This window comes from Grus americana, chromosome 1, assembly GCF_028858705.1.
Source record: "Grus americana isolate bGruAme1 chromosome 1, bGruAme1.mat, whole genome shotgun sequence".
Lineage (NCBI taxonomy): Eukaryota > Metazoa > Chordata > Aves > Gruiformes > Gruidae > Grus > Grus americana.
Genome location: NC_072852.1, coordinates 48,948,553 through 48,964,591, shown reverse-complemented (window position 1 = coordinate 48,964,591; position 16,039 = coordinate 48,948,553). Strand labels below are relative to the sequence as shown.

Here is a 16,039-nt window from a genome sequence, read left to right as displayed (position 1 = left end):
TGCTTACTGTACATTTTTTTCCAGATGAAAACTCAAGAGGTAGAGCTGGCACTAGAAGAAGTTGAAAAAGCTGGGGAAGAGCAAGCCAAATGTGGTAAGTGAGCCTTTTTTATGCTGTTCCTAAAGGATTTGTTACAGGTATTTTTTTAGGGTTTTTTATGGGGGCTTTTTGTTTGGTTATTTTTGAGTTCAGGTAAGTGAATAAACTACCAACTACTCTGAAGTCAACCACTTGAGTGAAGCCAGCTATTTAAAGACTAAGTTTAACCATTGTTGTTTTATGTACTTTTTACCTTGTTGAATAATTCACTATATCTGTTCTATTTTAACAGAAAATCAATTTAAAACAAAGGTGATGAAACTTCAAAATGAATTAGAGGTATGTTTTAAAAAGTTGTCAGTTTATAGATTGCTGTTTGGTGGGGGTTTTTTAATGAGTTTTTTTAGGCTAGTATTTTAATCTGGTAAAGTGATGTAATAGCCCTACATTTTAGCTAATACTTTTTATTGGCTTTTGAATATTCACTATCCTCAGGTTTGCAAAGAGCTGTATGTACAATTCATTTTTTTATGCTTGAATAAATCCCATTTATTTTTAGAGATCTCTGGATTTTGTTGAAAGAAGCTAGTGAGCCCTTCCTGTTGCTTTTTCTGAACATTAGGAATGTTAGTCTTAGCATCTGCTTTGGTTTTTTAGTTCTTTCGATTTTGAAGGAGTGTTCTATATTTATAATGGTTTTTTAATGTTCTTAAGATGGCACAAAGATCTGCTGGTGGTCGTGATACTCGTTTTTTGCGTGATGAGATCCGCCAACTGGAAAAACAGTTAGAACAAAAAGAGAGACAGTTAGCAGATCTAGAAAAAGAATTGGAAAAAGAGAAGAAAGTGAATGAACAGGTAAGAAGGACTTCAGCCTGACATTTCTAAAAGCAGTTTTGGCACATCTTTTCAAAAGTGGATGTTCTGAAAAGAACCTCTGAAATTAAAAAAACACTGATGAAATAGGACCACTGTGCTTTTGTTTTCTGTTTTGTTTCTGGAGTTCTTTGTTTTCATAGTTTGTGGTGTTAGTGCTACATAATAAAGGTTTTCTGTCTTGTTCTAGCTTGCTCTTCGAAATGAAGATGCTGAAAATGAAAACATCAAATTAAGGAGAGAGGTTAGTAAGGAATTATTACCAATTTACTGTATTTTTAACTTTATTTTTAAATATATTATTAACTGTCTGTATTTATAATCGTTGGTGTGGCATGATGTTTAATTCTGGTTTAGAACATTTCCTGGTTACTGGTACAAAGAGTATATGGAATTTTAATCACATTTAGCAAATATATGATATGTCTGCTCCAATGAAATTTAGTTAATTGAGGTCAGGAGGTGTCTACATTTGAATTTACATAGTCCTACTGTGTATTAATTTTGTCTGGATTTTGTGTTTTGAATTTTTAGTGTTTTTCTTAAATACTACTGACAAATAGATTTGTTAGATATTAGCATTTGGTTTATGCTTGCCGCTTTTGCTAAGATTGTCTGATTGGTTGAAATAAAATTATAACAAGTCAAAAGTTAATATAATAATAAATGCAAAGGCAGAGTTAACATTCTTTATTACTGGAATTTTTTTTTTAATCATTCTCTTGAAACATTTTTTTCTAGCTATTTTAGGGGGGAAAAAAAAAGCATGTTTTATAGCATTTAATACCTGTAATCTTGGCCTCTGAGAGAATAAAACAGACAGCCAAAGTTAAATTAATGTCCTGGGGGGGAAACCTTGAGAATCATTCCTCAAAATGCCTTTTTACATATGTGTATGTGTATGTATGTACATGCATGCACAGGTATATAGAAAACTCTATTTTATTTTGTCTCTGTGTTGATTCCTATTTAGTCTTCCTAAAGCAAAGATAATTTCTAATATTTTTCATGCTTCATTCTCTTGATCTTGTTCTCTCCTTTTTAATCTGAAGAAAAAACGCATAAAGAAAAAGGTGAGGCTTCTCAGTTTTTTCAAAGCAGACTGTAGGAATTTAGATAGATTTTGACTGTCTTAGCTCTTTATGTTAGCTTACTAGAAAAACATCAGCTTTATCTTCAACTCTTCGAAATAGGTTTAAGTTTGGATTGCTTTCTGTGCAGAATGAACAATTGCGTCAGGATGTAGTTGACTATCAGAGGCAAATAGATTCTCAAAAAGAAGCAATTCTATTACGAAGAGGAGAGGATTCTGATTACAGATCACAGTTGTCCAAAAAGAACTTTGAGCTTGTCCAGTATTTGGATGAAATTCAGGTAAAACCTTTGCATGCTATTGAGTATTTATTAGACTCTTACTGACAACAGTGTTTTTCACAAAGCTATGTCAATTTACAGATCAAGTCATGTGGAGTAAGGGAATTCATAATGCAGTTGGGTTCTGTGATGCATATACTCTGCATCTGTGAATCTGTCAGAGGTAATGAAGTTACTGGCAATGGGAGATGTGTCTTTTATTTGCTGTTAGGATTTGTTGAAATTGATGATCTAGAGGTGAAACACTGTCTTGTGTGCTAATTTCATGTAAGACTTTCAAGTCTGACATTTAAGGTAGCTGTCAATTAGTGCTTATTAAGGTATTAAGGTGTGCACTTTTTAAAAGCAAGTTTTTCTTTAATTTTGCAGAATTTGACTGAAGCTAATGAGAAGTTAGACATTCAAAACCAAGAAATGAGGAAGAATCTTGAGGAATCAGTGCAAGAAATGGAGAAGATGACTGATGAATACAACAAAATGAAACTAATTGTGCAACAATCTGATATTGTTATGGATCAGTTAAGAAAAGAGAAAGAACAGTACAAATTTCAAGTAAGAACTGACTCATGTTATTGAATGTATTTTTTTAAGTTTATACTGTATTTTCGTCTTTTAGCTTAAATTAACAAACATTCAACATATCCAGTTAAAAACACATGTTCTGCTGAAATAACACTCTCTAAAAGTCATGTGATCTTTAAATTTGGTGCAAATTTTAAAACTTGACTGCAGATCATAAGTTTTTTTTGTACAAAATGTTAGTCATACTCTGTTCTTAAGAGTCATAACCTTCCCTTGCTGCTGTAATGCTAATCTGTTAAATTGTATGTGCATGATGTAGTGTGTTTGTACACATATATTTGTTAAGCAAAACATTTTTGTGATATGATGTTCATCCAAATGGCATTTCTAGGTTCAGGAGCTTGCAGACCAGCTGAAAGCAAAGAATGAGGAAGACGATCCACTCATGGCAGCTGTAAATGCAAAAGTTGAGGAATGGAAGGTACTTTTTAATTTTTTTTATTATTTTTAGGGATTATTTCAAGTGTCCTGATGATATTTTATCTTCTTTTCAGAAAATCTTAGCTTCAAAAGATGATGAACTCCTAGAGTGTCAGCAAATGTTGTTTAACTTGAAAGAGAAAATGAAAATGGCCCAGCTTGATGTAGACAGAAACAGTATACTGGCCCTTCAGCAGGTACAGTCTATGTGAGAAATTACCCACATAGAAATTACCATTCACTAAATATGCTAGTGACCAAATAATTATTTAGTCTTTCATAGTTTGCAAATACCAGAATATGTATGACTTACATTTGAGAATTATGAGGCAAGTTGATTCATTCCAGTACAAAGTTAGCTGAATAGAGAATGCACAAAGGAAACTTTTCTCTTGCTGTATGTGTGAACTGAGCTCTTGGTAGTTGGTTCTGTTACTTTCCTATTTATCTTTTCTAACTATTGGCAGAGTAATTGCTTTAACATCTAAGCTTCCATAATTTAATGTTTTTTTTAATTGTAGCTTAGTTTCTGTCCTCTAAGTTTGTTAGTTAAAGGAAGAGTCTTACCTGGCATTTAATTTTCTGTTCCCTTCTGTCACGTGATACCATACTATTAAGTCTGTGGTTCAGCCCATGATAGAGCTAGCTGAAATTAAGTATCTCATATTCATGCAAAATTACATAGTTCTTTATGATTTCAAATTTCCTCACTTTCTTGAAAAACATAAAAAGAATAAAAAAATACATAACGCAGCCCATTAGGAACCCTGAAATATACATTATTGAGAGCATACTGTATGATACCAGGATGATTTTCTGCCTTGCTTCAAGTTTTTTAAATAAACATGTCATCACATTTGTGTTACATGTTGGGCCTTGTAGACTGAGCAGTATGGTGAGATATATTTATGCAGTCTTCCGAAACTAGGAAGAGATAACTTCTCAGGAGGAAAAAAACCTTAAGTACAAATCAGCCTCTGATGATCAGAAGAGGAAGGCAGCTGAAAGTAACTTTGAAAAGCAGTTGAAGAGTTTGGTTTTAGTTGACTAGATGGCTGTAGAGGTTGCTTTTTTGGATGACCATCATTAGCATGACATTTTGAACAGTTTTGTTGAAATAAGCATATTTTTAAAGCAGATACTTTAGAATTAAATCAAATTGTTGCACTCAACTCAAAATGGACCGAGCATATTATGATTCGGTGTATGTTTACTTTCTAAAGGGTTATGTTTAGCTCCTTTCAACTTTGCCAACTCTTTAGATTTGAAATGTGGTTATATTTGTCCTCTAAGAAAGCCTGAGCTTTTGTGTTTCATAATATTAGTATAAAGTAAGGTTGGCAACTCTTGAGATTTTTACATTATAATTTCTTTCTGTAACTTTTTTCCAAGTCTCTTTTTTATCTTTGTCTTTATTTTTCATTTATCACAGGAAAAAATAGCATTAAGCTCTCTGTGATATTTCCAAAGTTCATGTATAAGTACAGAAAATAGTATAATATAAATAGAAGTCACTTTCACAGTCTCTGTGTACTTATGGATGTATGTGTATGCAAAATAAGGTGTAATATGAATTTTTAAAAGTTGGATGACTTGCTGAAAGGCAGTCTGCAATACAGGTGTCATGTATGATGGATTGTTAGTCCTCCCAATCTTGAACTTTTACCTCTCGGTTCCCACTGGCAATTGTTTGAGGAAGCTGTAAGAAATCTGTGTTGTCTGAAACTTTTCATCATACATTGGCTAACTCTTAGAGAACTGTTCCATTTAAAACTGATGTACTAAAATACTGCTTTTATTTTTTGTGTGCGTTTGAATGCTTTATTTTTACTCTTTCTTTTATTTTTCCTGCTTTGCCCTTATATACCCAACTTCTAGATAATATCTGAACTCTATGTTGTAAGTATAGTATATTTGATGTTCTAGAAATTGTTTTGTATTAGCTACTTTTAATTTCTTCATTTACTGTGTGGTGGTCTGTATTGGTAGCTTGCCTGTCAGTAAAGAAGAATTCTTTAATGGAGTTTCTCTTTTTGGTGTGTAGGGTGTGCAAGAGCGAGATGCTCAGATAAGATTGCTTACTGAGCAAGTTGAACAGTATACCAAAGAAATGGAACAAAATGCATTTGTTATTGAGGAATTAAAAAATGATCTCCAAAAAGATAAAGGTAACATGACCATTTTATTTTAATATCTATGGAAAGGAAAATAAGAAACCACAAATTTACAGTGTATTCTTTATTCTCTAGAAATACAAAAAAAAAATAAATTGCAGTATTTGAGTAATATTATTCTCTAATTTTTTTGTTCAATTCCATTTATAAAACAATCATGAAGAGTCTAAATTTATTCATAGTACTCCAGTGGGTTTTATATGTATTACAGTGCCTAATAAAACTGTACGTGGTCTGTAAAGGTTACAGCATAACATGTAAGGTCTCAGCTCTGTCCGGAATTGTAAATGAGAAGTAGCATGCAATTACAAATAAATTCTGATGTCCCTTATGCACACTTACTTCTTATAAATATTGTTTGAATGAACAATTAGGAAAAAAAAAAAGCTCTCATATGTAGTCTTTTGCAATTAATTAAAAAGAGCAGAAAATTAAGATCTCCTTCATAACATCATCTGAAGTGTTTCTTTCTTGCTTAATGGCTGATAGCAAGAATTCATAGTTGAATAGTAAACAGATCAAGGTTTTTCTTTCCAGGTCACTCATCTCTTGCTCAGCAGAATCGTATTGGGGATATGCAAGAAAAGTTAAAAGTGCTAGAAGAGAGAACTAAGGAGGCTGAGAAATCAGCGGAATTAGCAGAAGCAGATGCTAGAGAAAAGGACAAAGAGCTCGTTGAGGCTCTGAAACGAATGAGAGACTATGAAATGGTAAACAGTTTGTCAGAGTGGGCAGGGTATTTCATCATATTTTTAGGAGATCATTTTGTCCTTCTATTTTTTTATTGACTGTGTTCTAATTAGAAATTAAATGAATTACTTCTGACATCCTCTCCTCTCCTCAAACAACATTTAGTGGTCATTGACTGTATGCAATTTGTTAGCCATACTTAATTTTTACAAGTTGTCAGTTTTAACGTATTCATATGGACTTCTGAAGTCCATTGAACAGTAATTGAGCGCTCAAGATATGATTCTCTGAAGGATCATGTAGTAAGAGGACTCAGTTTTGAAATATACAGAGACTCCTCTGTAGTCAAAAGACAAATTTGTAGGATCTCGTTTTTATTCAGTAACTTTTTTCACTAAACATAGTGCGGAAGAGTGACACAGGTTGGAAAACATTTTTTTCTTATCTGTATAATGATGAAACTCAGATTCATCATTAATTTTCTTACATCTTCTGTTGGTTGTTTTTACTTTTCATTTGGGTTTTTACAGGGAATATATGGTTTGGAAGAGGCTGTTGCTGAAATAAAAGATTTAAAAAACCAAATCAAAATACGAGATCATGAGATTGAAACATTAATTAAGGAAGTCAATAAACTTGAACTTAAAATAAATGATTTTCTTGATGAAAATGAAGAACTCAGAGAGCGATTAGGTATGCTACATCCATTATGTTTTCAATTATGTATTGTGTAAGAATTGAAATAACATTATATCATGGAAATCTTTTATTATACCAAGTAACTACTTGAAAATAATTTTGTATATTCTGCTAATATTTGCAAGTAGTTTTAGTTATTTAGGACAAACTGCATTAATGTGACTGAACATGAATGTACATGACTAAACTTGGCTTACAGGTTGCTTTGAGTGAAGGAGAATAGGTTTTGTAGCGCTTTTTTGGTTTTGATTCTTCTTTGACTGTACACTGTTTAATTAATTTCATAATATGGTATTTGGAAACCATAACATACTGAAGTTGTAATGCTAGATTGGAAAACATAGAGAAAACTTTGGACAGGCATATTTTTACATAGAAGATGCTAAATGTAAATATAGTTAATTTTAGGTGGCATTTTATTGCATTTTGGTTTTTGAGTAACTGAAGTAAAATTATGCTTTCTTCTGGTGTTACTACATGGAGCATAAAATGTGTGTACATATAGAGAAATACATATATTCAACAATCAACATTTTAATTTTTTAATTCTATTTGACTAGTTATGTTCTGATTTAAATTAACTGTATTCTAATGATTGCTAACATTAATGTTCCTCCTTAATGAATAATTATACAGCATATACTGTGTTTTAGGTCTTGAGCCAAAGACAATGATTGACTTAAATGAATTCAGAAACAGCAAAGCACTGAAGCAGCAGCAATATAGAATTGAAAACCAGATTCTTTTGCAAGAGGCAAGTGATAAATCCTATCTTTGTGTAAGACCTACATAATAAAAATGTATTTGAACAAAATTAAATACTGATCTGTGAATAATAATGTGCAGATTGAAAGACTTGAAGAGGAAAGAATTGAACTGAAAAAACAGGTTCGTAAGTTGGCTCAGGAGAAAGGAAGAAGAGTTGCAACAATAGGTAGGAATTTTTTTCTATTATAAACTGTTATTTCAAAAACATACCATCTATACTTATTAATATAGCTATGTAATATTTACTCATTTGTTTACATTACAAGGCTAAATGCATTTCATTGAACGTAGGAAGAGGTTTTACATTTCCGTAGTCTTACAGCCGAGTAGCTTTTTGACTTACAATGGCTAGAAATGCATCACTGAGAGTTGTGTCATTGGCTTGCAATTCTTAGATGCAGGATGATCTCGCTATGATTTTCAGTAAATCTATATAATGTATGTGTTTCAAAAATGTTAAAATTTCAATTCTGTGTTACCCAGGGAAGCATAATGTGCTCAAATGGAAAGTTATACAGCTCCTAAACTTTGCAGGTGGAAAACTAGAACTCAAACATACTAAATGAAATATATTACCTAAGTTGGAGACCAATTAAAAATTGATAATAATTTATTACTTGTATGTTTACTGGCAATTAGGACTGGATGCTGGTGATGTGCAGATAACTGATAGCTTTTCTGAAGAGAAGGGAATGAATAAGAGGAAGTTGGATTTCTTGAACAGACATGATATTGCTGAACTAAAAGCAAAGGTAGGTTCATAAAACAGGTTCATAAACATTTATTATATTTCTCTTTCAAAATAAAAATAATGTTATTTTGTAAATATCTGTTCAAATATTACTCTAGGTGCTTTTATTAACTGCTTTTAAAAATTAAAACATTAATAATTTGTAATATTTTAGAAGACTAATGAATATTCTATATTTTTTGTGAATATAGGCTAGCAGCTTGTGTAACATGGAAGGGAGAAACACACTTGTAAATAGAGAAGCACCAGTTAGACTTCTGAAGTCAGAGAAAGATATAGCTGAAAACAGTAAGGCTGTGGGAAATCTACCTAGAAGAACTTCTGGCATCCTTGAGAATTTAGATCACTTGAAAAAAAATAGAAATACTTCTTCGGTTCATTTAGGTTCAAAACATGTGACAGAGTGGCATCTAGTTAATGACAACTGTAATTCTGAAGCCGTTAGTATAAAAGAGCTTTTTGTATCACCAGAGCTACGATTTACACAGACATCAGGGATAACAGATTGTACAGACAACAGAGCGATGTCAAAAGACTTAAAATCAGACTATGCAGGTTCGTTTTCTGCTTGTCAGCGAGCATGTCAGGCCTCAGAGGTAAATAACCAAAATTACAGAAACAAACCATCTTTTCAGAATCAAGTGTCCGTAATTTCTAATTCAGACCAAACAGGTCAGGAAAATTTTCACCCAGGACTATCTCTCAGCAAAAACTCTCTGATTCCTTTTGCATCTGCTCTTGGAAAGCCAGTAATGCACAAAACACCAATAATGATGTTGAAGGATAAGCAAGACTATTTGCAAGTAAAGCTTTCTGATTCAACTTCCTTTCAAGAAGACAGAGAAGGAAAGAAATACCTAACAGAATTGTTGCAAGTAAAAACTTTGGAAAGTGGACTTGAAAATGGGCAATCAGAACACTCAGGTCAGGTAGATCCTATTGAAAATCTCATAGAGCAATTGAGGAGAGAATTAGCCCCTCTTAGATCACAGGTGAGACACCTTTATACTATGTATATGTTTATTGCAGTTATTTAGAAGATAAATTCAAATAATAAAGATGTGTTAGTTTACTTTCATGTTTATTAATTAAAGCTATAGGATAGTTCTAATAGAATTGGGCATTTTTTCTTCTAGTAAAAAAAATGCCAAGTTATTAATTTGCAGTTTATTTGTTGACATAGGACTGAAAAATGTAGGCATATATTCTGTCAGTGGAAAAAGTTTACACAACACCTGTGCACATGCATATAGATGGGTACAGAGAAGTTTTTATTCTAAGACTTTACAAATGTCTATGTAAATAAAGTACTCATCACTTTTCTTATTAGTGCATACAGCCTTGCATCTCATACAAATCAATTGTTGCAACTGTATTTTAAACAACATAGTTTGAGGACTATTTTTAAAAATTGTTTTAAATACAGAGAAATACACGTGGTATTTTACAAGTGTAATATACTGAATCAGTCCTTTGGTATGAAGGATAAAAGATGAAGATTTCTGTTAAAAGATGTAGATGTTATTTGTCTAGAGGATGTCTCCTACCTCCAGAGAGAATAGATGGTGTAAAGTTAGACTTCTGGAATGAGAAAGGCCTTTCCTTCTGGGAAACACCTAAGAAGTTCCTGAGGTGGTTCTTCTATCCTTTTATTCATTTCCCTGCCAACTGACAAAGACAATGTATATCTGTTTTCAGAAAAAAAGATCTCCAATGACAAATTCCATTATTTATTAAAATTATCTCTAATGAGAAAATCTTTTAGGTTCTCAAAAGGGTTTTTGCAGACTTTTTATAATCAGTGAAAGAACAAGTTGATTTACAAAAAATTATTCACTGGTAACTTCCTAAATTGGTACCTGATGTTGGTTTTCTGTATAGTGGAGGACATTGCTTTGGTTGCTAGAAATATGTTTGGGGCATGGATCCAGCCAATCTGTCAGCGTCTCACAGACTTTTGATCTGTACCAGACTGTTCCAGCTGCTGCATGAGCCAAGAATACATGTTTTCCCAAACAGTGTTATATGGGATATATCTCGTCTACTTCTTCCAGTGAATCCATCTCTGTTGGCATTGCATTTCAGGCAGGAGATTCATATGTGTACTGGGAAATTTTCATGAAGGCACACTCCAAATTTGAAAAAAGGCTGGGACTAGAACATTAGATTGCTAAAATTAGAATCTGTATATTCTTTGTCTGGGAGAAACCATCTAAGAATATGATGGGGAAACGTCATGGTTACAATGTATAAGATAAGCAAATAGATCTTTCCTGTCTTTAGCTGAAATGTTTGGAACTGACAACATTTCTGTTGAGCCCATTGAGCTATCTAATTGATCAATGGAAAGTATAAGTCTTATACATCAGGCTTTTTTTCAATTCTACAACAGTTTTTTCCATGCTACAGGAGTATACTTTACTTTTGTGATTTCTCTTAAAATACTGTGGAAAAGCTGTGGAATGAATGATGCCTACTAGTTGCATTTTCAGTAGAAAAGAAATGGGTTTTTTATATTTTGGAAGATAAATCTTGGAAATATAGTTTTTTGTATATAAGTGGAGATAGAATCCTATACTAATAACTTACTGTTAGGGCCTTTTTAGAATGAGCAGGTATCCAGAGATTTGTTGATCAAGAGTATGCTAAATAGTTATACAGAATTAAATCTTGAAAGATGCAGAAGCCAGGCAGTGCAGGTAGTACAAGATTTAAAACAAAACAAAACCAACAAAACCCAGGATAAATATTTATATAAAGTTTATTCATGGTTTAAATATTTTTTTCTGATAATTTTGTTGCTGTGAAGATGAGGCTATTTCTTTGATTGCTGCCTTCTGTATAACACCTCATTTTGGTTTACATACTATGTAGTTTCACTGTTGGATATATATGGATTAGCAATGTTTTCAAGTGTTTATTCTTATTTAACCACAGAGTCTTAAAGAAAATTCTAATACTAAAATTCCTAAATGACAGGTTTTGAGTCTTCTTTGTTCTTTTCTTTAGAATGAGTATCTTGCCAATGAATTAAGTGTGAGAGAGAGAGAGTTGGAGAAGAACAGGACTGTAATAGCCAAATTTCGATCTAAACGTAAGTTGCAACCTGTTTTAAAATGAGGGAATATTATCAGGTACCTGCATATAATTTGCTTATTTAGTTGTTCTGGTTTTGTGATTATGAACACAAATACCTGTCTTTACAGTTTCTGTTTTAAATGTGGTTTCACAAAGATTGAATTAGTTGTGTACATAGAAGGTTATTATACAATTATTCTGGTATACTTCTCAACTGTGGAAATTATGGTTGTGAACTAGTCCAGGTGTGAACACAATGATTACGAAACAATGAATATAAATGGCATTTATTGAATTGAAATTTCTTTGAATTCTCATTAATGGTTTTTATTAAAATTTTATATTTCTATTAGTGTATATCTTTGTGTGTGTATAAATACACACATAGTGTTGCAAATTTTAAACTTAAATTAGTGATAGTACATGAAACATAGTTTATTCATACTATATACATTAAAATAGGATCTCTCATGTTTTTCCTTCCTGAATCAGACCCAATAATGGCTTTAAGTCTGTGAGTGATCCCAGTTATAATAATTATACAATTTACTTGTGTAATTATAGTGCTTTCCTGGCTCCAAGGAAGTGTTGGGGAATTAAACCCACTTGTTACTTACATATATATGTATGTTAGCTGAAGTGCACTGCTTGCAAACTCAGAAATAAAAATAATGCTAATTTCTATAGACGCAAATCTTAATTTTTTCGCAGACAATGCGAATTCTAAAAATTCTTCTTGACTTTTCAAAATAGACTTGGTGAAACTGCTCAAACTGCTCCAAATTTTCCAGTTCACTCCTGGATTTTCAGGACAGTTAGCCATATTGTTAAGATCAGAGAATGTCCTGACAGGTTTGTTGGTTTTTTTTAAAGTTTCCGGACTTCTTGCTCTGTGCTGGAAACTCTGGAATTCCACTGAGAGACTAATGGTGGCAGGAAAACTGTATGTCTTGAGACTCCTTATTATGGCCAAATAATTTAAATGTTCTTTTTTCTCAGTCTGCAGCAGGAATTCAGGCGATTCCTATATACTTCACTGTTACACCCAAACCCTTCCAAGATAGCCACATTTCTGGATTTATGAAAGCCAGTCAGACAGGCTATACTAAAGAAGTGAAAAAAGTGGCAGGAAACATTTAAGACTGCGAGGTTCAATTAAGTCAAATGTGTTCCTATGAAGCATTTCATTACTGGTTTGTTGGTATTTCTCCAGCAAAATACGCTCACAGGATGTTCGTAGCAGCTCTGCTTTTAACTTTCTAACTGGTTATGTATATATATAATATGAACATGCTTTTTATATGTCAAATCAACAAGTATTGTGATGAAATGTCCTAGGAAACCTTAACTCATTTTTCAGTGCTTTTAGACACATTTACAATTTATATTACAGTAAAAGAATTATCAGAAGAGAATAAACAACTTGAACAAGGAATGAAAGAAATATTGCAAGCTGTCAAGGAAATGCAGAAGGATCCTAGTGGGAAGGGAGGAGAAACAGCCTTAATAATCCCTAGCCTGGATCGTTTAGTTAATGTAAGCTTTCTTTCTAAAGTATTATTTAGCTTTATAGGATTTATAGGCTTTTTTCCCCCTCAACTATTCAGTTGTATAATTAAATAATAGCTTCCTTATACATATGCTTCCTTAGTTATGAGTACGTAGTTTGATACGTCTTTAAAAATGCAAATTAAAAATATACAACAACAAGAGATTGCCAGTAAAAATTAAAAAAAAAATATCTTCAGCTGGATAGTATAAAACTGTCTTTGGCAAGTTTATTGTCCCAGTCATAAAGCTAAGGTAAAAGTTTATTTGCATGTCTGTTATCTCTATGGAACCTGCAGGATATGTTTAAGAAAAGTTCTTTATTCAAACATCTTACCAAAGAAGTTAGGGTTTTTACAGGAAAATTTAACCATTGAAATGTAAACAGTCTATGGCAAATACACCACCAGGAAACTGATCAGTAGATTTTAAAACATTAAATTTTCATGCTTTTTGCTAATTTCTTGTAGTCTAAACTTGAGTGCTCCAGTTTATTATGAAAAAACCCAAACCTTTTCTGCACTTTTTCCTCTGTTTTGTTAAACGTTTACTGCATTAGGCAATGGAATCAAAGAATTCAGAAGGAATCTTTGATGCTAGTGTGCACTTGAAAGCTCAGGTTGACCAGCTTACAGGACGAAATGAAGAATTAAGACAGGAACTGAAGGAGACTCAGAAGGAGGCAACAAATTTCTCTAATCAGCTGGCAAATGCAAATGAAAAGGTATACAATTTATTTTATACAATTTATTTTGTACTTGAAAAATGGCTGCTCTGATAATTTAGAACAAAACCACACAATGTATAAGATACTCAATTTAGTCTATATGAACAGTGTAATTATACAAATCTTAATTAAATTTATGTATTGGGTCTACCAATTTGTCCATTTTAAGTTCAAGTCTTACTTTTCTTAATGTTACTTTATCGTTCAAATACCCTATCGTGTTGAACACCAAACATGCCTATCTTTTGGTGAGAGCTGTGCCCAAAAAATCTCACAGATTTTTTTCTTCAAAAAGCCAGTAGTAGTCTTGCATTTATTATTTATAAGTAACACATGAAGGGTTCTAAAATGATGAATTGTTCTCTAAAATCCTGTATCTTGTTTTAAGTTGTACAGTTGGTTCTGAGGAGTTCTTCTTCTAGGTCAGGAATGAGGAATGGAATATTAGCTTACAAGAAGCCAAATTAAAATTTGCCTTTTAGAACAGCTTTAGTGATGCAAAAAGATTTGCCAGTAACTAATATTTTAGAAGAGTGATTTATGTACTGTTAGAGTAGAGAACCAGAGAGCTTTTAAGAAGTTAAACGAAAAGGCAAAGATTTGTTTGGAATAAACCATCAAATAACCACTGCAGTAATTCTATCCAAAATTTCATCTTTTTAAATGGAATAGAAATGCACTGTGTTTTAAACCATTTGGAATAAACTGTGATGAATCCTCAGATATGTGAAGCTGCCCTGATTGTTGGAGTCATTTGATAAATTTGGCTTAAGATATTATGCATTTAATGATTTAGGGAATCACAGCATTTTTAAAAGGTTACTTTAAAGAGTGTTTGAATGCGTTAGAATATAAGTGGAAGTGAATTAGGCTGTTAATAACAACTGATGTAGCACAGGAAAACAGTATATTTCCATCACTGATTTTTTTTTAATTGAATAGCAAGAGCTACTTCTTTATGTTTTTGTTTCTTTTCTTTAGATTGCACAACTGAAAAATGAAATTTGCTTATTACGTCATTCAGAAGGTGCCAATATTGTCTTCCGAACAGTGAATCTTCCAGAAGGAATGGTTCCTTCCAGTGTTAATGTGATTAATTCTTTGAATGAATATTTAATACACCTTTTACAGGTAGTTTATTTACTCCTTGATATCAAGCATATTTGTACCATATAGCTAACTCCTCCAAAATCTAGTATGATGCCATGTGTGGACATGGGAGAACTGTCCAAAATTATTTTGAAGTTCTGACATCCAGTAAACTCTTTGGGCTGGTTTTTTTTTGTTGTTTTTTTTTTTTTAAGCTGTAAGTATTTTGCTGTGTTGTAAACCTGGAAGCTAATAATTAAGTTTTGGACAACAATTCAGATTTTTTTTTGGTTTAAATCTGAATTTTGATCTAAATATTTGCCCACTCTTCCTTCTACTTCTGCATTTGCACTCTTTCTATGAGAAATTCTCTCTTACTGCTGTCTGGATTCCACACCTGGGTCTGCATGTGCAAATCCTACTCTGAACAGTTTTTCTCTATGCAGCAAGGGTCTCTCTTTATTTACCATATGAATTTCCATTCCATTATTTGTCAAAAATACATCAACATTTGTAAAGAGGCATAAATACATTGAAACCAAAGCCAGTGATTCCCATGGGATGCATAGCAGACAAGCATATAGTAAAGAAGAATTGATTCTTTGAGAATTGGAGTAAAAAGAACTTAACTTTATGTTACTATTAAATTACTTTGTTCTGTCTTTTTGTTCACTTTTGTTGATTAGAGAATGTTTTTCAACTGTATATAATTATAAAGTAGAACAGTATTTGGGAACGTGAGAAGAAATCATCATTTTCCAGTTAGACGTTCAATTAGTATTCTTTGTGGGCTAGCAACATGTCATGGTGTTTTGAACTTTGAGGGCTGTAATCCACAGTGCAATTATGCAGTATTTCACGCCTATTAATATAAATGCCAAAGATTATTGGACTTTTTTTCATCTGTTGCTTTCAAGAAAAAGACACATTTCATATCTGCAGTTCACACAGTTCATGACAGAAGCATCTATCATGAAAAATGCAAGGCAGAACTGGCATTTTGATTGATCCTTTCATATTTAAAGCTTATATTAATCACGTCAATATTTTTATTTGGAAAATAATTATTAGGAACTGGAAAATAAAGAACAGTTACTTAAACAATTAGAAGATGCAGTAGAGGACTACAAGCGAAAATTTGCAGTAATTCGTCATCAACAAGGCTTGCTGTATAAAGAATATCAAAGGTATTGTTGCCTTTTCTGAATTATGAAAGTTCAACT

General features: G+C 32.4%; 1 protein-coding gene across 6 annotated transcripts in view; it reads left to right on the top strand.

Annotated features, from left to right (window-relative positions):
* CEP290 (centrosomal protein 290) overlaps nt 1-16,039 on the top strand; it is a 57,124-nt gene that overhangs the window by 4,849 nt on the left and 36,236 nt on the right. For all 6 annotated transcript variants that reach the window (XM_054830059.1, XM_054830069.1, XM_054830078.1 and 3 more), the window contains 19 exons: nt 25-94; nt 333-379; nt 755-898; nt 1,107-1,160; nt 2,138-2,290; nt 2,660-2,842; nt 3,204-3,293; nt 3,367-3,489; nt 5,337-5,460; nt 6,004-6,176; nt 6,687-6,849; nt 7,509-7,609; nt 7,702-7,789; nt 8,263-8,375; nt 11,384-11,468; nt 12,846-12,988; nt 13,560-13,724; nt 14,709-14,858; nt 15,888-16,003. In XM_054830059.1, the coding sequence (XP_054686034.1) occupies nt 25-94; nt 333-379; nt 755-898; nt 1,107-1,160; nt 2,138-2,290; nt 2,660-2,842; nt 3,204-3,293; nt 3,367-3,489; nt 5,337-5,460; nt 6,004-6,176; nt 6,687-6,849; nt 7,509-7,609; nt 7,702-7,789; nt 8,263-8,375; nt 11,384-11,468; nt 12,846-12,988; nt 13,560-13,724; nt 14,709-14,858; nt 15,888-16,003 (2,285 nt within the window). The remainder of the gene's footprint in view (nt 1-24; nt 95-332; nt 380-754; nt 899-1,106; nt 1,161-2,137; nt 2,291-2,659; nt 2,843-3,203; nt 3,294-3,366; nt 3,490-5,336; nt 5,461-6,003; nt 6,177-6,686; nt 6,850-7,508; nt 7,610-7,701; nt 7,790-8,262; nt 8,376-11,383; nt 11,469-12,845; nt 12,989-13,559; nt 13,725-14,708; nt 14,859-15,887; nt 16,004-16,039) is intronic.